This window comes from Ranitomeya imitator, chromosome 1, assembly GCF_032444005.1.
Source record: "Ranitomeya imitator isolate aRanImi1 chromosome 1, aRanImi1.pri, whole genome shotgun sequence".
Taxonomy (NCBI): domain Eukaryota; kingdom Metazoa; phylum Chordata; class Amphibia; order Anura; family Dendrobatidae; genus Ranitomeya; species Ranitomeya imitator.
Window position 1 is genome coordinate 1,125,334,198 of NC_091282.1, and position 25,856 is coordinate 1,125,360,053.

The 25,856-nt window shown below is 44.2% G+C and overlaps 1 protein-coding gene across 2 annotated transcripts; it reads right to left on the reverse strand.

Moving 5' to 3' along the window:
* Positions 1-606: 606 nt before the first annotated feature.
* TMEM165 (transmembrane protein 165) lies at positions 607-25,446 on the reverse strand. 2 transcript variants are annotated; one of them, XM_069744460.1, is made up of 6 exons: positions 24,925-25,446; positions 6,196-6,421; positions 5,478-5,653; positions 5,164-5,346; positions 4,704-4,809; positions 607-3,321 (listed from the first exon to the last, which is right to left on the reverse strand). In XM_069744460.1, exons 1-6 carry the CDS (start codon positions 25,087-25,089, stop codon positions 3,245-3,247), a joined length of 933 nt encoding a protein of 310 aa, XP_069600561.1. In that variant the 5' UTR covers positions 25,090-25,446; the 3' UTR covers positions 607-3,244. The 2 variants fall into 2 exon arrangements, with proteins under 2 accessions (XP_069600561.1, XP_069600562.1); XM_069744461.1 differs by having other exon boundaries at positions 6,196-6,418; positions 24,925-25,239.
* Between the last annotated feature and the right edge of the window lie 410 nt (positions 25,447-25,856).

A 25,856-nucleotide genomic window follows, 5' to 3' on the forward strand; every position in this document is an offset into this window, starting at 1 on the left:
TGATGCTCGCTCTGGGGCCCCTGTCGCTCAACAGAGACGTACAGGCTGTGTTCCAGGCGAGCTTTTCCTCTTCTTAGCTCCAGAGATTCTCTCTGAGGGTTCCCTCCTTGGGAACAGGAAACCAACTGAGGAGCGAGGGGGGGCCGCCCCTTTTATCTCTCTGTAGGTTTCCTGTTCCTAGGGGCGGATCCCCTCTCTCTCTAGTGGGTGCTGTCGTGGCGAATAGAAAACAGAAATTAAATCAAATATGCAAATTGGGGTGTTGGCTCAGTGCACTGCTCCACCTACTGGTCTTGCATGTCTCCACCTCACTGGTGAGTGAAGCGCTGGCCTACCTGAGCTTTCTCTGCAGACAGTGCTCGCTCCAGGCAAGCCAGCAGTGTCAGTCACCAATGAGAGAGGCATGCAGAACCAAAGGACGGAATGGTGCACCTAGCCTCATGGACACACCAAGGGTTCAGCAAGCAGGTGTAGCATATAGGGGTCCTATCCTCTACTAGACCGTGCTTCGCGTATATTGTTAGTCTGAGGAGCCATGCTGTACTTTTTCCCCAGGTGACACTATACTGGACCCACTCTTTATAAAACATTTAGACAGACAAAAGGTATCACAAAAATATTTTAATAATTTACAACAGTTAAACATAATTTTTTCATTAACTCATATTTCATTTGAGCCGTGTAAGTGGTGGAATGCAGCTTCAGTTGCTGTGGGACTCTTTAGTGTTTACTTCACCAAGCACTGAAATCAAGGTAAGATTAACCATACGGCTAATTACATCTCGTACACATCAACTGTAAGTCACAAGATGAAGTATGGCTGTGCGGTAAGTTACACACGGCGTCCCCGCTCCTCTGTATTCAGCCGCTTACAGTAAATATTCCTGAAGGTGTGTGTAGCGCTGCACTTCATCCTGAAAGACCACGTTACCGAGGGTCCAGATATGTAAGCTGAATAACAGTGGTAGCTGCAGCAAACATATAGGGCAACATTCATTATTGCATTTGTGCCCTTTTTTTCTAGTTTTTGCTGGTTTTCATTTGCACCTTATTCTTCTTTTGATTTGCACCTTTTTTATGTCTATTGTATATGAACTGCCTGCTTTTAGCTTTACATTTGCCATTATGAGTAGGGTTTCCAGATGATTTCAGCTTACTTATCATTTGCAATGTTTTATATTGTTGCAAATATACTCCATGCCCCCCTAAGGTAATTTCATGTACGATAGTTAATTCAGCATACTTTTTGCATAATATTAATTTTGTGTTTAAAACAAAAATAATTAATGCAACAAGTCAAAGCCATAAACACTTTTTTTTTCTTTATGCTAAATTCATGAACCCCATTGAAGAATTTTACTTCTTTTTCATAGAGAACACATGAGTGTTGACGGAGATGGCTGCCAGCTGAAAGAACGGCCAAAGCATCAGTCTTCTAATGTGTATTGCCACTTTTAGTTTGGGTCACTGCCAATCAGGATGAGAGTTTAAGGTTAAAATGTCATTACAGGCATCTGACTACGGGCACTAATGATGGAGGGGGAATGGTGGGGTGAAAGAAAGAAAGAACCTATAATACTGAAGCTGAGCAGACATCAGGGCTGCGGAACCTGAGTCTGTGTCCATTTTGGTGGAGTCTGTATAAACTGGGCAGATTCCAAAAATATACAATAAATTGGGTTCAGTAGTACAATGCAGGATGTGGTGTAAGTGTTTTCATAAAAATTTGGGAAAGTTATGAAATGTCCTATAAATGTTTTTTCTGTTCTGGATCTAAGGATCTCGGCTTTTAGCGGAGATGAATCTGTGCTGCACTTTATGTACATGCTCAGTAGTGACCAGTGCTGTGGAATCGGAGGTTTTGCTTACCGACTTCACAGCCCTGGCAGATATTAAATAATGCAGCCGAATAAGATCAGGTAAACGATTAGGAACTGAGCTTGTGCTGGGGTAAAATGTTACAGCACCTTCAGTATGAAAATACGTGTAAGAGACATGCAGAATTTGTAATACTTTCTCTTTTATAGTTTTGTGGCAGGAAACCCTGGACAACATTCTATTGTACATTAACAGAAAGTGAGGTAAATTAATATAAAGTTTCACTCCATAGGTGAAAGTCATGATTGGCATCTCACGGTGAGGGTCCGACTGCCCCTGGGATGGGTCTGGCATTACAGCTCTGCCCAACTCAATTAAATGCTGTTCATAAGAAAAAACATGCTTTAGTATACATGCCAATTATGAGTTGTCGGCCATCTCGGTTCCTTCTGCTCTGATAGGCTTCCTGTAATACCCCTGGCTTTGCAGAGGGCACAGTCTCATTACTGATCTATATTACCGGTAAGTGCAGTGTAGTGCAGAACTGCTGAGCCATGATTTGCATTCTGAGTATCTTATGTGTTGCCCTCTGCTAGTAACAGGTTTCTCCATGTCAGCTCTAACAAGCAGGAGCAGCATAGTCAAAACTTCTCCTGAAAGCATACACTGGAGAATCCACACACAGAACTACCTGTGATCAGGTTCAAAATGATTGGATGTAACAGAGATGGGATAAAACCAAAATACTAGAACATTGCTGGTAAGTTAGCATTACGCACGGAAAAAAAGAATATTTCTAGAGTGCCATGTTAAATCAGTTTCTTCTTTAGAAACAAAAAAACACTGTGGGTTTCTTTCAACAAGCCTGACAAGCAAATAAAACATTTTTCTATTTTATTTCCTCAGCAAAACATTTCACATCCATAAACCAAGACTTTTCTGCTGTTAACCAAACTGAACAGACATGTCAAATATTGACAACTTCTACATTCTGGATACTGCACCCGGTCATGGCACAATAGTGTTGGTGAGATGCTTGAGGATAAACGTTTACGAGGAAAACTATGCCTTTCAAATACTTCAATAATAGCTTTAAGGTATCTCATGACGTAGACAGCAGACCAGATCCTGCTTTTAAGTGTGTAGAATCGGTACCCGTTTCACAAGAAAATGCAAGCAAAACGATGACAAAATGCTAAGGGTAGAGTTGACCTTACATCTGTAAATATGGCTGAATTCACAAAGGAGAAGGAAAACAGGAGTCAAAAACTTGAGACAAAACAAAAATAGTCACCAGCATTGAGTGATTCTGTACAGAGGAAATCTCCTCATCTACACCTTTGTACATTATATACAGCTACAGTACAAAAAAGAGTCTCTTTCCACAATCTGAATTCATGAAGAAAAAAAAAAAAAAAAAAAAAAGCTAAAAACCAGCATCCGGACTTATAAATAAAGCTGAGAAAGCAAAAGCAAGGAAAACTACTCCACCGATGATAGTCACTGAAAAAGAGGAACAAAACAGACGAGACAAGTTAGGACTGGTTTGGATATTTTGCTTTGCAAATTTCACTCACTTATCAATCCAACCGATCTAAATCTATCTATTTCCACACACAAATATAACCCGAGGCCAGGTGCTGTACGGCACTCATGTGAATGAAGAGCACGAGTCCACAGTAGAGTCCGCTGTGGTGGAGACCACCTAAGCTTCGGGGCTGGACTGGCCTGAATTAGTAATTTGTGTCTGCAGATATTGGCCATTAGTCTAATGTGTGTGCCTCCACCATTAAATGAATTTCAGCAACCAAACCTTTGGTTCTCTGAGAAAAACCTCTGGCAGCTGCCCACTCAAAGAACACAGAAGTAGAGATGAGCGAATTTGATCGGGTCAGGGCATTTCGGCAAGCTATAGCGCTTACTGAATAAGCTGCAGAGGGACCCTGGCTTCCTGGATCGCTCCGGCTGATCAGCTGTTCGGCTCCGCAGCTGCATGTGTCGCGGCTGTGTGACAGTCACAACAAACAAGCAATCCATGCATGCGTCGTTACTGTCACACAGCCGCGACACATGCAGATGCGGAGCCAAAGAGCTGATCAGCCGGAGCGATTCCGGAAGCCAGGGTCCCTCTGCAGCTTATTCAGTAAGCGCTATAGCTTGCCGAAATGCCCTGACCCGATCTTATTTGCTCATCTCTACACAGGAGCACTCAACCGAACCCAAATATGGGGCAGTCAGGAGGGAGAGCGATTGTCCAAATCATTAGGCCAACTGCTATCTCATATGTATAGGGCTGGGGGGCTTTAGCCCGGAGAACATGGGATTCTAGAATCTGGCCAGACCTGAAGCAGAAGACTAAGCAGAGAGAACCAGTGACATTTGTGAATCTACCCGAATCGTTTCCTGCTTTGAGGCTCATTCACACATCTATGATCCTGTCCATATATTATAACAAGAATGGATCCCAACAGGGGAAATAACGTGCAGTTTGGTTAGAAGAAAACTCTTTCCTTCAGCATAAGGATCTCAACACTTCACAGACGGAACATAAGACTACACTATCACTATGTAGAGGAGGGCCTTATTTATTTTTTCTAGTCTTAAAAACAGAAGGTATAAAGTACATTGGGAGCCCCAAAACTACCCCTTCAAAAGCATATTGGGAGAATTAGAAATTGGGCACATTGACGATGGCATATCCTCTGTCACTGCAGATTACAAGTGGATGAAGCAGCGAAGAGCGCATTGCCAAGTGATGTGTATAGCCAGCTTATGGCCGGCCATTATATGATCCTGTACATGTACTGAAGAGTTAATATAGAATTTATTTCCCAATTACGGTAGTTGTTAAAAGTAATAAAAAACAAATCAACTTGTCTACTTACCGGTTCGAACTGAAATCTTCTGTGCAATCATCCTTCCACCAATGACTGCTAACCCAGTGCAAAGGCAATGTCCTACAGTACCACCAACAGCGACACCAAACGGGTCCTGCAGGGAAAACACCATGACGGTTGCAGTTACTAGCAATAGAAATCACCAAAGCTGTTGGAGATGACTATTTAAAATGATCATGAAAAAATGGCTTTTAGAGAGGTGGTCCTGGGAAGATGAGGTTAATGTACATTAAAATCTGGGAGTGGTCTTCACTACACACCAGCTAAATCTAACTACATACCAGATTTAGAGTAACCCTTCAAAGAGGATTATATTGCCATTCCTGTAATTTCAGAGCAAGTACATCAGCCTCATCAGATCTAAACATGTAATGTGTGCAGTTTGTACTGTGATATATAGATTTAAAATCTATTAAAAATAAAAATTTTCCAAAGAAAAAATATTAACCTCTCTGGCAGCCAAGACAATAGTAGTTAGCTGTGAGCGATCCCCCCACTCTGCCAGGAACGTCAAAGTGAACGCTTGGACAAAAATTGGGGAGATGAACTGCATCCATTTTTTCTTGGGAACCGCTGGTCCAACTCCACTTTCCACATCACTGGGACCGTTCAGGAGCTTGGTTCTCTGAAGCTTGGAGATTAAAAAAAGAAAGAAAGAAGGAACATAGAATATCTGTACAATACAGTACATGCAGCTTGACGAAAATTGTACAAAGTAACAAGAGTGATCACCCTGGTTAACAAAATCAGATTGATAAGTACCTCTTCATCCTTTCTTTTGATTTCAGCTTGAACTTCCTCCAGCTCCTCCTGACCTTCATCTGGACTCATTTTTAACCCTTCCCGTAACATTCGAATGCCGAATATCGCAAAAAGAGCCGTAGATACATAATAGGTGTAAACCCTGGGGATGACTGTGGTGGCATAGCCAAACAACACTAAGGAGGGGGACAAAGAAAAAGCATCAAGCAGCGGAAGTAATGTAGTCATAGACAACAAGAATTAACCCTTCTTAAAAAGGGGTCCCACAAAATGATAATTTGTACCTAAAATGTCAAGAGATAGGTGATAAATGTGTGACTGAAGGGGACATTGCTGCTTAGACCCCACAATCCAAGAATAGATGTCAATTGTGTGAATGGAGCGGTAATGCATGACTACTTCTCCATAGACTTCTGCAGTAGTGGCAGTGTGCGTGCATATCCACAGCTCCCATAGGAAACAGAGCAGTGATCATGCACGTGCACTACTACTCCAAACAGACATGGAACACGGGGTCCCCATTTCTGGGATCAGTGGGGATCTCACCAGTCAGCCCCCCACGGATTATACATTTAACAAGTGAATGGCAGACATACCTTTGGCGTTTTCCACATTCAATTTAGGTTCTTTTTACCAATATCTTTCTATGCTGTCAATGTAGCCATGAGCATTATGCTAAAACACATGACGCCATAATAAACTATGCTAAAAAAGTCACCTGATAAACAAGTCATCAGTCCTAAGGCAAGCATTGCTCCAGCGAGGACGGTCAGGCGGTTATAGCGCATCGCCATGATGGCAGCTATGAAGAAGGTCTTATCTCCCAGCTCTGACACAATGATCACAGATATGGCCGCTACAAAGGCATGGATGAAGCCCAGGTTAGTCGTGGGGCTGAAGTCTGCATTCCCAACATGTACAGCAGGTGGCTGGGTGGGATTCTGCTGTGGAACAAGGTGAAACATAACCATGAGACCAAATAACATCCCGGCAGTCCGCACTTGCACATAATCACAATCAGTCTGCGTATTAAATTGGGGTTACTTTCTAATAATAAATCATTACTGGAATAACCGACTTCAGCCAGAAGTATTTCCAGCAGGTACATAAAATCCAGTGTACATACAGTCTGCCACCCGTCCTGGCGAGCTGACCCAATATTCAGTGTAATGGGAACATCCAGCAGCCCATATAGAAGTGCATGTGTATGGGAAACGGTCACAAGGGAGTACGATAGAGCACTGCTGTCAAGAGGAAAATGACTAAGCCAACTTATAGAGTAAGATTGGCAGCGAAGACGATGGAAAATCACTGCCAGCTGAATACATTTAACAGTAGACGCTACAAGAAAGGACGCTAATACTGTAGTAAATGGGGAAGATACGTCTGCTGTAGCCAGTTATAAAAAAAAAAAAGCAATCAAAATTGTCCAATGACATTCCTAGAGAAAACAACATGTACGGCAATGGGAGATCAAGTGGTGACATTATGGAGAAGATGTGCAACAGAGAAGTGGAGCAGAAGCCATTGCCAGCCGCATTGCTGATTTTAAAATGTTCCTCTGAAAAGTAAAAAATAAATAAAAAATGGAATCCGATTTAATTAGTTTCCAGTTTTGCCAAATCTTTCAATAAGTAAGCTTTCCCTTTTTTGGAGCTATTTGACACTGATTGAGGCATCACAAGGTAAATCCCCCTTCCATCAGATAGGGGATAACATTGATCACTAGGGGGACAACCGTTGAGACTCCCAGCGATCCTGACAATGGGGCTCTGCGGCCCAGTCTGAATAAAGCAGCGGTGGATCATGGGCCCCACTCATTCTCTATGGGACTGTCAGGGTAGCCACGTACAGAGAGCTAAGCTACAGCTGACAGAGTAAGAATAGCATCAATGTGCCCATGACTGACCTCCATTCCATTCAGGCTGGGCACGAAAAAGCCCCAATCTTGGCAATTCTTGGGGTTCCTGAAGCTGGACTCCCCACTGATCAAGAGTTTGTTCCTTATCCTATGGATAGAGGATACCTGTGGGAAAACCCCTTTAAGCATAAGGGAGCAATCTTTGTGTTAACCCGTTGCCTTAATGTGTCCTCTGTTGCTATTGGGCAGTGGTTGCACCAGAATAACCCTAATATTTCATTATTCTGTGCATAGAGCTGGACAAAGAATCCCGACCCCAGAGGCTAGAGACAATTCTAGGACTAAGCTTTGCACCTTGTGCTATCTGCTCGGCTCCCATAGCACTACGACTACACCACATAACCCGAAAAGAAAGAAACCTCGGAGCCATGAAACAATCTTTGGTAATCCTTCTAGGACTGAATCATGATAGCTGATGGGCTCAGGATGGACATACTCTCTGCCTTCACAATACAGCAATGAAACGGCGGAAGGAGTGCAGCAGAAACCCCTAGGAGCAATGATCTGATAGAGAAGCTGACTGCTCAGCAGGCCATGGCCTTTCTGCAGGAGGCACAAGCATTTCTTTTTAATTAACCAGATCAACGAAGGAGAAAATAAAAGGTCTCATCATGAACGCTGCAGCCCCTGTAGAAGATACAGTGGAAAGCTGGAACCAACATTGGCACAAAACGTATCGATGACGAAATGTCCATCACTTCATTGACCTGGACATTCAGTAAGAGGTCATGACACAAACAGGACGAGCAAACAGTAGTATCGTACTTCTTAAAAGGGGAATTGGCTTTTCTACATGATTTTTTACCATTTGCTGACTTCCCAATACAAGGTAAGAAAATAAAGTGTGTGTGTCAATGGTTCTCTCTGGTGTAACACCCAGTTTGCAGCTCACAGTACATTGCTGAAGGCTACATATCAATGTTGTGGGCTGTAGATTTATCACCGACAATCTATGCTATAACAAGGCCCATAAGAAGAGTAGCCATCTATGCTTTTTGAAAGTCAAAAGGAAAAAAATCATTTGTGGAATAATGCCCAAAACATGATGGACCACAGATGGACTTACAGAGGAAGACTTCCTCCAGCAGTTTACTTTCTTCTAATGGGCATATGATGACCCCCCGAGAAACAACCCCATAGCATTATCTGTCCTCCAAGCTATACAGCTGGCACAATAGTCTGGTAACTTTCTCCTGGCATTCGTCAAAACCAGACCCATCAGACTGCCAGATAGAGAAGATTTATCACTCCACGGAACACGTTTCCACTGCTCCATAGTCCAGTGATGGCGGCTTTACACCACTCTATGCAATGCTTGGCATTGTGCTTGGTGATGTAAGGCTGCGTGCAGCGGCTTTCCCACTGAAACCCATGTAATGAAGGTCCTAGAGCAGTGGTCCCCAACCTTTCTGACCTTGAGAGCCACATTCAGCTCTGCAAGAGGGTCGCGAGCCACATACAGCTACTACCCCCTCACAGTAGTAGCAACCAAAGCCCCCATTACGGGTATAATGATAACCAAAGCTTTCCCACAGAAACCCCCCCGAAGCAGTATACCAAAATCCAGGGGTTCCCACCACACCCCACTACATTCAGCATTCTCCCATCACGCAGTCCCAACACAGTCAAATCATCTTCAAGCACCTCCTCTGACCAGTAGTATCATCCTGTCTCCAGCATACCATACTTAAATTATCTCTAAACCCCCAAGACCAGTAGAAGTGTACCCAAATCTGCTCTTCTTCGCAGAGCTACTCACAAAGTTCACCATTTTGAGATATGCTCTTCATACCAGTTTGCTAAATCTGGAGCTAATGCACCAAGCTGGCAGACAGCCGCGAGCCACAATTCATGGGACCGCGAGCCACATGTGGCTCCCGAGCTACTGGTTGGGGACAGCTGTCCTAGAGCATAGTTCTGTGCTGTTAACCCCTTCCCGACCTTTGACGCCACGTAGGCGTCATGAAAGTCGGTGCCATTCCGACCCATGACGCCTATGCGGCGTCATGGAAAGATCGCGTCCCTGCAGATCGGGTGAAAGGGTTAACTCCCATTTCACCCGATCTGCAGGGACAGGGGGAGTGGTAGTTTAGCCCAGGGGGGGTGGCTTCACCCCCTCGTGGCTACGATCGCTCTGATTGGCTGTTGAAAGTGAAACTGCCAATCAGAGCGATTTGTAATATTTCACCCATTATAACGGGTGAAATATTACAATCCAGCCATGGCCGATGCTGAAATATCATCGGCCATGGCTGGAAATACTAGTGTGCCCCCACCCCACCCCTCCGATCGCCCCCCCACCCCCCCGATCTGGCCGGTACACTGCTCCGGCTCCCCTCCGTCCAGTGCTCCGCTCCCCCCCGTGCTCGTGTCCGCTCCCCCCGTGCTCCAATCACCCCCCCGTGCTCCAATCACCCCCCCTGCACTCCGATCCACCCCCCCGTGCTCCGTTCCACCCCCCCGTGCTCCATTCCAGCCCCCCCGCGCTCCGTTCCACGCCCCCCGCGCTCCGTTCCACCCCTCCCGCGCTCCGATTCCCCCCCCCGTGCTCCGATCCCCCCCCCGTGGTCCCCCCCCACCCTATCATACTTACCGATCCAGCCGTGGTCCCGTCCGTCTTCTCCCGGGCGCCGCCATCTTCCAAAATGGCGGGCGCATGCGCAGTGCGCCCGCCGAATCTGCCGGCCGGCAGATTCGTTCCAAAGTGCATTTTGATCACTGAGATATAATCTATCTCAGTGATCAAAATAAAAAAAATAATAAATGACCCCCCCCCTTTGTCACCCCCATAGGTAGGGACAATAAAAAAATAAAGAAATTTTTTTTTTTCCACTAATGTTAGAATAGGGTTAGGGTTAGGGGTAGGGTTAAGGGTAGGGTTAGGGGTAGGGTTAGGGTTAGGGGTAGGGTTAGGGTTAGGGTTAGGGCTAGGGCTAGGGTTAGGAATGTGCACACGTATTCTGGTCCTCTGCGGATTTTTCCGCTGCGGATTTGATAAATCCGCAGTGCTAAACCGCTGCGGATTTATGGCGGATTTACCGCGTTTTTTTCTGCGCATTTCACTGCGGTTTTACAATTGCGATTTTCTATTGGAGCAGTTGTAAAACCGCTGCGGAATCCGCACAAAAAAGTGACATGCTGCGGAATGTAAACCGCTGCGTTTCCGTGCAGTTTTTCCGCAGCATGTGTACAGCGATTTTTGTTTCCCATAGGTTTACATTGAACTGTACACTCATGGGAAACTGCTGCGGATCCGCAGTGTGTGCACATACCTTTAGAATTAGGCTATGTGCACACGGTGCGGATTTGGCTGCGGATCCGCAGCAGTGTTCCATCAGGTTTACAGTACCATGTAAACATATGAAAAACCAAATCCGCTGTGCCCATGGTGCGGAAAATACCGCGCGGGAACGCTGCGTTGTATTTTCCGCAGCATGTCAATTCTTTGTGCGGATTCCGCAGCGTTTTACACCTGTTCCTCAATAGGAATCCGCAGGTGAAATCCGCACAAAAAACACTGGAAATCCGCGGAAAATCCGCAGGTAAAACACAGTGCCTTTTACCCGCAGATTTTTCAAAAATGGTGCGGAAATATCTCACACGAATCCGCAACGTGGGCACATAGCCTTAGGGTTAGGGTTGGAATTAGGGTTGTGGTTAGGGTTAGGGGTGTGTTGGGGTTAGTGTTGTGGTTAGGGGTGTGTTGGGGTTAGGGTTGTGATTAGGATTATGGCTACAGTTGGGATTAGGGTTAGGGGTGTGTTGGGGTTAGTGTTGGAGTTAGAATTGAGGGGTTACCACTGTTTAGGCACATCAGGGGTCTCCAAACGCAACATGGCGCCACCATTGATTCCAGCCAATCTCGTATTCAAAAAGTCAAATGGTGCTCCCTCACTTCCGAGCCCTGACGTGTGCCCAAACAGTGGTTTACCCCCACATATGGGGTACCAGCATACTCAGGACAAACTGCGCAACAATTACTGGGGTCCAATTTCTCCTGTTACCCTTGTGAATCTAAAAAAATGCTTGCTAAAACATAATTTTTGAGGAAAGAAAAATGATTTTTTATTTTCACGGCTCTGCGTTGTAAACGTCTGTGAAGCACTTGGGGGTTCAAAGTGCTCACCACACATCTAGATAAGTTCCTTTGGGGGTCTAGTTTCCAAAATGGGGTCACTTGTGGGGGGTTTCTACTGTTAAGCCACATCAGGGGCTCTGCAAACGCAACGTGACGCCCACAGAGCATTCCATCAAAGTCTGCATTTCAAAACGTCACTACTTCACTTCCGAGCCCCGGCATGTGCCCAAACAGTGATTTACCCCCACATATGGGGTATCAGCGTACTCAGGACAAACTGGACAACAACTTTTGGGGTCAAATTTCTCCTGTTACCCTTGGGAAAATAAAAAATTGCAGGCTAAAAGATCATTTTTGAGAAAATAATTTTTTTTTTTATTTTCATGGCTCTGCGTTATAAACTTCTGTGAAGCACTTGGGGGTTCAAAGTCCTCACCACACATCTAGATTAGTTCCTTTGGGGGTCTAGTTTCCAAAATGGTGTCATTTCTGGGGGATCTCCAATGTTTAAGCACACAGGGGCTCTCCAAACGTGACATGGTGTCCGCTAATGATTGGAGCTAATTTTCCATTTAAAAAGCCAAATGGCGTGCCATCCCTTCCGAGCCCTGCCGTGCGCCCAAACAGTGGTTTACCCCCACATATGGGGTATCAGCGTACTCAGGACAAACTGGACAACAATATTTGGGGTCCAATTTCTCCCATTATCCTTGGCAAAATAGGAAATTCCAGGCTAAAAAATCATTTTTGAGGAAAGAAAAATTATTTTTTATTTTCATGGCTCTGCGTTATAAACTTCTGTGAAGCACCTGGGGGTTTAAAGTGCTCAATATGCATCTAGATAAGTTCCTTGGGGGGTCTAGTTTCCAAAATGGGGTCACTTGTGGGGGAGCTCCAATGTTTAGGCACACAGGGGGCTCTCCAAACGCGACATGGTGTCCGCTAACAATTGGAGCTAATTTTCCATTCAAAAAGTCAAATGGCGCGCCTTCCCTTCCGAGCCCTGCCGTGTGCCCAAACAGTGGTTTACCCCCACATATGAGGTATCGGCGTACTCGGGAGAAATTGCCCAACAAATTTTATGATCCATTTTATCCTACTGCCCATGTGAAAATGAAAAAATTGAGGCGAAAATAATTTTTTTGTGAAAAAAAAGTACTTTTTCATTTTTACAGATCAATTTGTGAAGCACCTGAGGGTTTAAAGTGCTCACTAGGCATCTAAATAAGTTCCTTGGGGGGTCTAGTTTCCAAAATGGGGTCACTTGTGGGGGAGCTCCAATTTTTAGGCACACGGGGGCTCTCCAAACGTGACATGGTGTCCGCTAAAGAGTGGAGCCAATTTTTGATTCAAAAAGTCAAATGGCGCTCCTTCCCTTCCAAGCCCTGCCGTGCGCCCAAACAGTGGTTTACCCCCACATATGAGGTATCAGCGTACTCAGGACAAATTGGACAACAACTTTCGTGGTTCAGTTTCTCCTTTTACCATTGGGAAAATAAAAAAATTGTTGCTAAAAGATAATTTTTGTGACTAAAAAGATAAATGTTCATTTTTTCCTTCCATGTTGCTTCTGCTGCTGTGAAGCACCTGAAGGGTTAATAAACTTCTTGAATGTGGTTTTGAGTACCTTGAGGGGTGCAGTTTTTAGAATGGTGTCACTTTTGGGTATTTTCAGCCATATAGACCCCTCAAACTGACTTCAAATGTGAGGTGGTCCCTAAAAAAAATGGTTTTGTAAATTTCGTTGTAAAAATGACAAATCGCTGGTCAAATTTTAACCCTTATAACTTCCTAACAAAAAAAAATTTTGTTTCCAAAATTGTGCTGATGTAAAGTAAACATGTGGGAAATGTTATTTATTAACTATTTTGTGTCACATATCTCTCTGGTTTAACAGAATAAAAATTCAAAATGTGAAAATTGCGAAATTTTCAAAATTTTCGCCAAATTTCCGTGTTTATCACAAATAAATGCAGAATTTATTGACCTAAATTTACCACTAACATGAAGCCCAATATGTCACGAAAAAACAATCTCAGAACCGCTAGGATCCGTTGAAGCGTTCCTGAGTTATTACCTCATAAAGGGACACTGGTCAGAATTGCAAAAAACGGCAAGGTCTTTAAGGTCAAAATAGGCTGGGTCTTGAAGGGGTTAATACCAGAGGAGGTTGGTACTCTACAGTTATGGAGTCTGCAGAGTGTTGGTGACTTTTATGCACTATTCTCCTCAAGCCTTGGTGACCCCCGTTCTTTAGCTTCATGTGATCTCCAGTAATGGCTGACTTGCTCCGATTCCTAAATGTTTCCACTTTTCAATAATACCACTCACAGTTGGTAGTTAGACATTTTGAAGGGAAAAAAAAAATTCACAAACAGATTTTCTCCAAAAGATGGCATCTTATTACTGTATAAATCATGTCCATGAGCAAAAGATATTAAGATTGCAGTAGTTTTGCAATTTAAAAACAAAACATTCACCTTATTAGACCTCTTTCACATATGTAACATTCACGATCCGAGTACAGATTGTGATATGTGGACCAGCTACAGGTCGCACCTACGTGGCTCGAGTTCGGATCCCCAGCTGCCAGTCCGGACACTGCGATCTGTTCTTAGCCTTATAATGACTAGCACCCGGCAGGCTCCAGCGGAGCATTAACATCTCTGCGCTAGGCACAGCTGCTCATTAATAATGCAGCCGGGCAACTCACGATGGTATTTCATGGCACACACAATGATGCCAACTAATCGTCAGAATATTAATGTCCCAGGAATGAGGAAGCTGTGCGGCTCTTAAGTAAACTCCCCTTTACAGTTTGCGTTTCACAAATAATAATCTTTATTTTTATACAGCGCTAACATATTCCGCAGCGCTTTACAATTTGCACACATTATCATCGCTGTCCCTGATGGGGCTCACAATCTAAATTCCCTATCTGTATGTCTATGGAATGTGGGAGGAAACCGGAGTGCCCGGAGGAAACCCACGCAAACACGGGGAGAACATACAGACTCTTTGCAGATGTTGTCCTTGGTGGGGCTTGAACCCAGGACTCCAGTGCTACTAACCACTGCGCCACCGTGCTCAATTCTACCATGGAGAGAACACGGTGATTCGGATTCATCATTCTTTTACGCCTTTTTGAAGTTTGGATTTTTAGCATTTTTTTTTTGCACCATGTTTACTCTAGTGTACAACAACAATATGGAAGTGGTTTTCATTATCCTGATGATTTTGTCCAATTCATTTTCAGAACTCGAGCAAAGTTACTACAGTGGAGCGCAAAATCTGACTTTTTGGTGCAGCTGAGGACTGACATGCGACAGTCACCCAAAATCCGCCCGTTTGGGGAGGTGAGGAAGCTTTCTTGTGTGTAAAAACCTGCACTTCAGTAAGTGGCACTGCTGTTAGATTCCTTCAGCAATGAATGCTAGTTGGACATGCGGTCGTTATGTAAATTTGTAAAAAAAAACAGGCGAGTAATGTGGGGCTGGCGGAATTTACTGCCGCACGAGGTAATAAAAAGAACATACCATATAACCATATAACATTTTTGCATGATTTTTGGCGCAGAAAAAAATGGCATCATGCAGCGTCCTCTGCGCCCTGACAGTTGCGCCAAAATTACGCATGCGTCACAAAACGCAAGACAACGCCTGTCCATGCGCCCCCCCCCCGTGTTAAATATAGGGGCGCATGACGCATGCGTCGCTGCGGCTGCGCCCGACGCTGCGCCACACAACGCTAATGTGAACATAGCCATATTCTGCTACTTCATGGTTAGGATTTCAATCTCTTTTGTGAGAAATCATCCTAAAGTAGCCAGCTAAATGCAGAAAATTCCTCTTAGGCCTGTCCCACACGTCCAGATAATTCCGGTACCGGAAAAATCGGTACCGGAGTTATCCGTGTTCGTGTGCTCACGTGGCACATCAGTTTGGCACACGTGCGGCAGCCGTGTGCCATCCGAGTGCCGACTGGGTACCACACGCACCGTGCAGGAGACAGTGCTACAGTAAGCGCTGTCCCCTGCTTTGGGTGCTGAATCCAGAATTCATTCCTTCTTCCCAGCAGCGTTTGCTGGAGCGAAGGAATGAAAAATCATTTTTTTTTTTGTTGTTGTTGTTGTTGTTAAAATAAAGTTCCCGGTAGTCTCCCCCCTCCCTCCCCCTGTGCGCCCGCCCGCTGGCATTAAAATACTTACCCGGCTCCCTCGATGCTCAGCGTCGCTGCTTGTCCTGTATGAGCGGTCACGTGGTGCCGCTCATTACAGTGATGAATATGCGGCTCCACCCCTATGGGAGGTGGAGCCGCATATTCATCACTGTAATAAGCGGCACCACGTGACCGCTCATACAGGAAGAGCTGCGACGCTGAGAGGAAGCATCGAGGGAGCCGGGTAAGTATTTTAATGGCAGCGGGCGGGCGCACAGGGGGAGGCAGGGGGGAGATTACCGGGAACTTTATTTTAACAACATTAACCCCTTCAAGACCCAGCCTATTTTGACCTTAAAGACCTTGCCGTTTTTTGCAATTCTGACCAGTGTCCCTTTATGAGGTAATAACTCAGGAACGCTTCAACGGATCCTAGCGGTTCTGAGATTGTTTTTTCGTGACATATTGGGCTTCATGTTAGTGGTAAATTTAGGTCAATAAATTCTGCATTTATTTGTGATAAACACGGAAATTTGGCGAAAATTTTGAAAATTTCGCAATTTTCACATTTTGAATTTTTATTCTGTTAAACCAGAGAGATATGTGACACAAAATAGTTAATAAATAACATTTCCCACATGTTTACTTTACATCAGCACAATTTTGGAAACAAAATTTTTTTTTGTTAGGAAGTTATAAGGGTTAAAATTCGACCAGCGATTTGTCATTTTTACAACGAAATTTACAAAACCATTTTTTTTAGGGACCACCTCACATTTGAAGTCAGTTTGAGGGGTCTATATGGCTGAAAATACCCAAAAGTGACACCATTCTAAAAACTGCACCCCTCAAGGTACTCAAAACCACATTCAAGAAGTTTATTAACCCTTCAGGTGCTTCACAGAAGCAGAAGCAACATGGAAGGAAAAAATGAACATTTAACTTTTTAGTCACAAAAATTATCTTTTAGCAACAATTTTTTTATTTTCCCAATGGTAAAAGGAGAAACTGAACCACGAAAGTTGTTGTCCAATTTGTCCTGAGTACGCTGATACCTCATATGTGGGGGTAAACCACTGTTTTGGCGCACGGCAGGGCTTGGAAGGGAAGGAGCGCCATTTGACTTTTTGAATCAAAAATTGGCTCCACTCTTTAGCGGACACCATGTCACGTTTGGAGAGCCCCCGTGTGCCTAAAAATTGGAGCTCCCCTACAAGTGACCCCATTTTGGAAACTAGACGCCCCAAGGAACTTATCTAGATGCATAGTGAGCACTTTGAACCCCCAGGTGCTTCACAAATTGATCCGTAAAAATGAAAAAGTACTTTTTTTTCACAAAAAAATTCTTTTAGCCTCAATTTTTTCATTTTCACATGGGCAACAGGATAAAATGGATCCTAAAATGTGTTGGGCAATTTCTCCTGAGTACACCAATACCTCACATGTGGAGGTAAACCACTGTTTGGGCACATGGTAAGGCTCGGAAGGGAAGGAGCGCCATTTGACTTTTTGAATGAAAAATTATTTCCATCGTTAGCGGACACCATGTCGCGTTTGGATAGCTCCTGTGTGCCTAAACATTGGCGCTCCCCCACAAGTGACCCCATTTTGGAAACTAGACCCCCCAAGGAACTAATTTAGATGCCTAGTGAGCACTTTAAACCCTCAGGTGCTTCACAAATTGATCTGTAAAAATGAAAGTAATTTTTTTTCACAAAAAAATTCTTTTCGCCTCAATTTTTTCATTTTCACATGGGCAGTAGGATAAAATGGATCATAAAATTTGTTGGGCAATTTCTCCCGAGTACGCCGATACCTCATATGTGGGGGTAAACCACTGTTTGGGCACTCGGCAGGGCTCGGAAGAGAAGGCGCGCCATTTGACTTTTTGAATGGAAAATTAGCTCCAATTGTTAGCGGACACCATGTCGCGTTTGGAGAGCCCCTGTGTGCCTAAACATTGGAGCTCCCCCACAAGTGACCCCATTTTGGAAACTAGACCCCCCAAGGAACTTATCTAGATGCATATTGAGCACTTTAAACCCCCAGGTGCTTCACAGAAGTTTATAACGCAGAGCCATGAAAATAAAAAATAATTTTTCTTTCCTCAAAAATGATTTTTTAGCCTGGAATTTCCTATTTTGCCAAGGATAATAGGAGAAATTGGACCCCAAATATTGTTGTCCAGTTTGTCCTGAGTACGCTGATACCCCATATGTGGGGGTAAACCACTGTTTGGGCGCACGGCAGGGCTCGGAAGGGATGGCACGCCATTTGGCTTTTTAAATGGAAAATTAGCTCCAATCATTAGCGGACACCATGTCACGTTTGGAGAGCCCCTGTGTGCCTAAACATTGGAGATCCCCCAGAAATGACACCATTTTATAAACTAGACCCCCAAAGGAACTAATCTAGATGTGTGGTGAGGACTTTGAACCCCCAAGTGCTTCACAGAAGTTTATAACGCAGAGCCATGAAAATAAAAAAAAAAATTATTTTCTCAAAAATGATCTTTTAGCCTGCAATTTTTTATTTTCCCAAGGGTAACAGGAGAAATTTGACCCCAAAAGTTGTTGTCCAGTTTCTCCTGAGTACGCTGATACCCCATATGTGGGGGTAAATCACTGTTTGGGCACATGCCAGGGCTCGGAAGTGAAGTAGTGACGTTTTGAAATGCAGACTTTGATGGAATGCTCTGTGGGCGTCACGTTGCGTTTGCAGAGCCCCTGATGTGGCTTAACAGTAGAAACCCCCCACAAGTGACCCCATATTGGAAACTAGACCCCCAAAGGAACTTATCTAGATGTGTGGTGAGCACTTTGAACCCCCAAGTGCTTCATAGAAGTTTATAATGCAGAGCCGTGAAAATAATAAATACGTTTTCTTTCCTCAAAAATAATTATTTAGCCCAGAATTTTTTAATTTTCCCAAGGGTAACAGGAGAAATTTGACCCCAATATTTGTTGTCCAGTTTCTCCTGAGTACGCTGATACCCCATATGTGGGGGTAAACCACTGTTTGGGCACACGTCGGGGCTCAGAAGGGAAGTAGTGACTTTTGAAATGCAGACTTTGATGGAATGGTCTGCGGGTGTCACGTTGCGTTTGCAGAGCCCCTGTTGTGCCTAAACAGTAGAAACCCCCCACAAGTGACCCCATTTTAGAAACTAGACCCCCCCAAGGAACTTATCTAGATATGTGGTGAGCACTTTGAACCCCCAAGTGCTTCACAGACGTTTACAACGCAGAGCCGTGAAAATAAAAAATCATTTTTCTTTCCTCAAAAATTATGTTTTAGCAAGCATTTTTTTAGATTCACAAGGGTAACAGGAGAAATTGGACCCCAGTAATTGTTGCGCAGTTTGTCCTGAGTATGCTGGTACCCCATATGTGGGGGTAAACCACTGTTTGGGCACACGTCAGGGCTCGGAAGTGAGGGAGCACCATTTGACTTTTTGAATACGAGATTGGCTGGAATCAATGGTGGCGCCATGTTGCGTTTGGAGACCCCTGATGTGCCTAAACAGTGGTAACCCCTCAATTCTAACTCCAACACTAACCCCAACACACCCCTAACCCTAATCCCAACTGTAGCCATAATCCTAATCACAACCCTAACCCCAACACACCCCTAACCACAACACTAACCCCAACACACCCCTAACCCTAACCACAACCCTAATTCCAACCCTAACCCTAAGGCTATGTGCCCACGTTGCGGATTCGTGTGAGATATTTCCGCACCATTTTTGAAAAATCTGCGGGTAAAAGGCACTGTGTTTTACCTGCGGATTTTCCGCGGATTTCCAGTGTTTTTTGTGCGGATTTCACCTGCGGATTCCTATTGAGGAACAGGTGTAAAACGCTGCGGAATCCGCACAAAGAATTGACATGCTGCGGAAAATACAACGCAGCGTTCCCGCGCGGTATTTTCCGCACCATGGGCACAGCGGATTTGGTTTTTCATATGTTTACATGGTACTGTAAACCTGATGGAACACTGCTGCGAATCCGCAGCCAAATCCGCACCGTGTGCACATAGCCTAATTCTAAAGGTATGTGCACACGCTGCGGAAAACGCTGCGGATCCGCAGCAGTTTCCCATGAGTGTACAGTTCAATGTAAACCTATGGGAAACAAAAATCGCTGTACACATGCTGCGGAAAAACTGCACGGAAACGCAGCGGTTTACATTCCGCAGCATGTCACTTCTTTGTGCGGATTCCGCAGCGGTTTTACAACTGCTCCAATAGAAAATCGCAATTGTAAAACCGCAGTGAAATGCGCAGAAAAAAACGCGGTAAATCCGCCATAAATCCGCAGCGGTTTAGCACTGCGGATTTATCAAATCCGCAGCGGAAAAATCCGCAGAGGACCAGAATACGTGTGCACATTCCTAGCCCTAACCCTAGCCCTAACCCTACCCCTAACCCTACCCCTAACCCTACCCCTAACCCTAACCCTATTCTAACATTAGTGGGAAAAAAAAAATTTCTTTATTTTTTTATTGTCCCTACCTATGGGGGTGACAAAGGGGGGGGGGGGGGGTCATTTATTATTTTTTTTATTTTGATCACTGAGCTAGATTATATCTCAGTGATCAAAATGCACTTTGGAACGAATCTGCCGGCCGGCAGATTCGGCGGGCGCACTGCGCCCGCCATTTTGGAAGATGGCGGCGCCCGGGAGAAGACGGACGGGACCACGGCTGGATCGGTAAGTATGATAGGGTGGGGGGGGACCACGGGGGGGGGGGGATCGGAGCACGGGGGGGGGAATCGGAGCGCGGGAGGTGTGGAACGGAGCGCGGGGGCGTGGAACGGAGCACGGGGGGGCTGGAATGGAGCACGGGGGGGTGGAACGGAGCACGGGGGGGGGTGGATCGGAGTGCAGGGGGGGTGATTGGAGCACGGGGGGGTGATTGGAGCACGGGGGGGTGATTGGAGCACGGGGGGGTGATTGGAGCACGGGGGGAGCGGACACGAGCACGGGGGGGAGCGGAGCACTGGGCGGAGGGGAGCCGGAGCAGTGTACCGGCCAGATCGGAGGGGTGGGGGCACACTAGTATTTCCAGCCATGGCCGATGATATTTCAGCATCGGCCATGGCTGGATTGTAATATTTCACCCGTTATAATGGGTGAAATATTACAAATCGCTCTGATTGGCAGTTTCACTTTCAACAGCCAATCAGAGCGATCGTAGCCACGAGGGGGTGAAGCCACCCCCCCTGGGCTAAACTACCACTCCCCCTGTCCCTGCAGATCGGGTGAAATGGGAGTTAACCCTTTCACCCAATCTGCAGGGATGCGATCTTTCCATGACGCCGCATAGGCGTCATGGGTCGGAATGGCACCGACTTTCATGACGCCTACGTGGCGTCATGGGTCGGGAAGGGGTTAAAAAAAAAAAAAAAAAAAAAAGATTTTTCATTCCTTCGCTCCAGCGAACGCTGCTGAAGAGAAGAAATAAATGGCACTTACTGTAGCGCTGTCTCCTGCACGGCAAACGGACCTCATCCGTGTGCGGTACGTGTTTTACATGGACCCATTGACTTTAATGGGTCCGTGTGATCCGTGCGCTCCCCCGAACACTGACATGTCTCCGTGTTTTTCAAACGGGCACACGATCCGTGAAAACATGCTGACATGTGCAGAGACACATTGATTTTAATGTGTCTACGTGAGTCAGTGTTTCCGGTACGTGAGGAAACTGTCACCTCACGTACCGGAGCCACCGACGTGTGAAACTGGCCTTAAACGGATGGTTCACTTCTCTTATAATCATGACCCAACTATTTGAGCAGAAGCTTATCTGCAAATTTTGACAACTAATATAAATAGCATTTACGTGCAACTCAGCCCTATGTCAGAAGAAAAGGCCGAGTGCTGCAGCTGTGAGGATTCTGTCGACATCCTGCAGTAATGACCAGGATCAGCGATAACTGATCCAGGCAATTTAAAGAGTCAATGGTCATGTAAGCGTTTAGCTACAGGAAGGGGGAATCTTCTATATCTTAGGGTAGGTGCACACGATCAGTAAATGCTGCGGGCTGGATGCTGCGTACTTGTGCAGTGTCCAAATGTTACAGCATAGTGGATGGGATTTCAAGAAATCCCATACCACTATGCGTGGGGTTCACGCGCTGAATGTCCGTCTCTGTGGGTGAACCCCACGCATAGTGGATGGGATTTCAAGAAATCCCATACCACTATGCGTGGGGTTCACCCAGAGACGGACATGCAGCGCGTCTTTCCAGATAGCAGCATGTCTATTTCTCCTACAGAGACGTGAGCCTCTAAGGTAAATCTCACTCGTGCAATGTATAGGATGCGGTGAATCCACACAGTTCAATGAACACATGCGGAATCGCCTGCATTCAATAGCTGGCAGCGCTTTGGGTGCAGCGGACATGTGCTGCCGATTACTGAACGTCTGCACTTACTCTTAATCGGCTCCATGAGACATGATGGTGGCAATACCAACCTGAGGCCTAACAGGAGCCACTACACCTGCCAGCTGCATGGCCACGAGGGCTACAGATTGCCCGTCAGTTTATCACCTACAGACAAGGATGCTTTGGTATAGTGAGTATAACAAAGCAGAATGGAAGCCGTCAGCAGATCACACTGTGCTGTTCAAGGGGGACTAAAGTAAAACAAGGTCACTAAAGTCACAGAAGAAACTTAGTTTACTAAAAGCTGTCTATTTTAACTGTAAGGGTATGTGCACACGTCAGGATTTCTTGCAGAAATTTTCCTGACAAAAACCGGACATTTCTGCCAGAAATCCACATGCGTTTTTCACGCGTTTTTCCCAAATGCATAGAATAGCGGGAAAAATGCAGAAAATCCGCAAAATTAATGAACATGCTGCTTTTTTTTTTTTTACTGCGATGCGTTTTTTTTTGCGGAAAAAAAAACGCATCATGTGCACAAAACATGCAGAATGCATTGTAAATGATAGGATGCATAATGTATGCGTTTTTACCGCGAAAAAAACCTGAATGTGTGCACATAGCCTAATGTATGTATATAATATCTTATAGCTTGTAAACAAAAAACGGGCTCCATCCTGAAGCGTCACCCTCTGTCCAGTCGTCTGTAAGAAAAAAATGTATATATATAGAAAAATTGGAGGCAGCACACTGTTTGTAGTGAAAAGGAGCTATTTAATCCGCCCAGAAAGCGACGTTTCGGTCCCAACTGGAACCTTTCTCAAGGCTTGACCGAAACGTCGCTTTCTGGGCGGATTAAATAGCTCCTTTTCACTACGAACGGTGTGCTGCCTCCAATTTTTCTTTTTTTAGAATTGAAGTTTGGTATTTGCCTGGGAGGCTCTGCACCTGGACTCTTCTTTCTTTGTGAAATATATATATATATATATATATATATATATATATATATATATATATATATATATATATATATATATATATACACACACACACACACCATATAACACATACACGAGTATATATATAGATAAATAATATACACACACCATATAACACATACACATGTACACACACACACACTCTATGCTAGCATACATGCACATGTATATACACACACACACACATATACTACCATACATACGCACCATATAACACATACACATGTATATATATATATATATATATATATATATATATACACATACACACACACTATATTAACATACATACACACACTATACATACACATGTATACACACACACACTATATACTACCATATATATATACACATACATACACTATATTAACATACATACACACATTCGCACCATATAACACATACATATACACACACACTATACATACACATACATATACACACACACTATACATACACATGTATATACACACACACTATACATACACATGTATATACACACACACTATACATACACATGTATATACACACACACTATACATACACATGTGTATACACACACACTATACATACACATGTATATACACACACACTATACATACACATGTATATACACACACACTATACATACACATGTGTATACACACACTATACATACACATGTATATACACACACACTATACATACACATGTATATACACACACACTATACATACACATGTATATACACACACACTATACATACACATGTATATACACACACACTATACATACACATGTGTATACACACACACTATACATACACATGTATATACACACACACTATACATACACATGTATATACACACACACTATACATACACATGTATATACACACACACTATACATACACATGTGTATACACACACACTATACATACACATGTGTATATACACACACACTATACATACACATGTATATACACACACACTATACATACACTTGTATATACACACACACTATACTACCATATATATACACATACATACACTATATTAACATACATACACACATTCGCACCATATAACACATACACACACACTATACTACTATACATACACATGTGCATATATGTACACACACTATATTAACATACATACACACATTCGCACCATATAACACATACATATACACACACACTATACTACTATACATACACATGTGTGTATATATATATATATATATATATATATATATATATATATATATATATGTACACACGCTATATTAACATACATACACACATTCGCACCATATAACCCATACATATACACACACACTATACTACTATACATACACATGTGCATATATATATATATATATATATATATATGTACACACACTATATTAACATACATACACACATTCGCACCATATAACACATACATATACACACACACTATACATACACATGTGCATATATGTACACACACTATATTAACATACATACACACATTCGCACCATATAACACATACATATACACACACACTATACTACTATACATACACATGTGTGTATATATATATATATATATATATATATATATATATATATATATATGTACACACACTATATTAACATACATACACACATTCGCACCATATAACCCATACATATACACACACACTATACTACTATACATACACATGTGCATATATATATATATATATATATATGTACACACACTATATTAACATACATACACACATTCGCACCATATAACACATACATATACACACACACTATACTACTATACATACACATGTGTGTGTATATATATATATATATATATATATATATGTACACACACTATATTAACATACATACACACATTCGCACCATATAACCCAGGCCTCACCTCCGCCCGGGCCACCTCCTCGGGTCTCTGGGGCAGCGGCGGCTCGTGGTTGCGGTGAGTCCCGTCGTCCTCCTGGATAGCCGGCACCAGGCCGGGGAGTAGCAGCACACAGAGGCCGCAGAGGAGCAGGGCCGGCGGGCATCTTCCTCGCTGTGCCCTCTCCATGGAGTCGTCGGGAGCTCGGTCTTAGAGGAACTTGTTGGCCGCCGTTCCCGTCCGGCCGGTTCTCCCGTCTCCGCACTCACACAGCCCGCCCCTCTGCCATCGTCAGCTGCAGAAAATCTACCCCGCTGAGGCGACCAGATCAACCAAGCCGCGGCCCATTGGTCAGAGGCAGTGACAGAGGAAGTGCGTGACGCCTACGACAGCAGGGACTGCACTGGGCTCCGGCCAAGAACAGACGCCATTTTTTTGAAGGAATGTGGACTCGGAGACGCATCAGCTGCTACAAGCCGGCCGAGGATAGCAGACAACAGGAGGCTACGGAGGTACGCTCTAGTGTTCAGAACATGGACACGTGACAATCCTGTGAGCAACGGAACAGTATTAGGACTGCCGGATTGCTCCTAGCTCCCCCTAGTGGTCATAGAAACAGGAACGCTAGCGCCCCTAGTGATCTGCTCTGGTAATAGGCAAAAACAACTGCCCTCTATTTTAGGCTTCGGTCACACGTTCAGTATTTGGTCAATTTTTATATTTTTTACCTCAGTATCTGTAATCCAAAACTAGGCATGTGACATTCAGAGGAAAAGTATAATAGAAACATGTCACCACTTCTGTATTTATCCCCACTCCTGGTTTTGGCTTACAAATGGTGAATATGGCCTTAGTCTAAGTTCACATAACATTTTCGGTCTATTCATGGAAAAAGCAACAGCTCTCTGTCCAATGCTACTCAGTTGGAATGTTCTGCGAGTTTTCTTCACGGACTG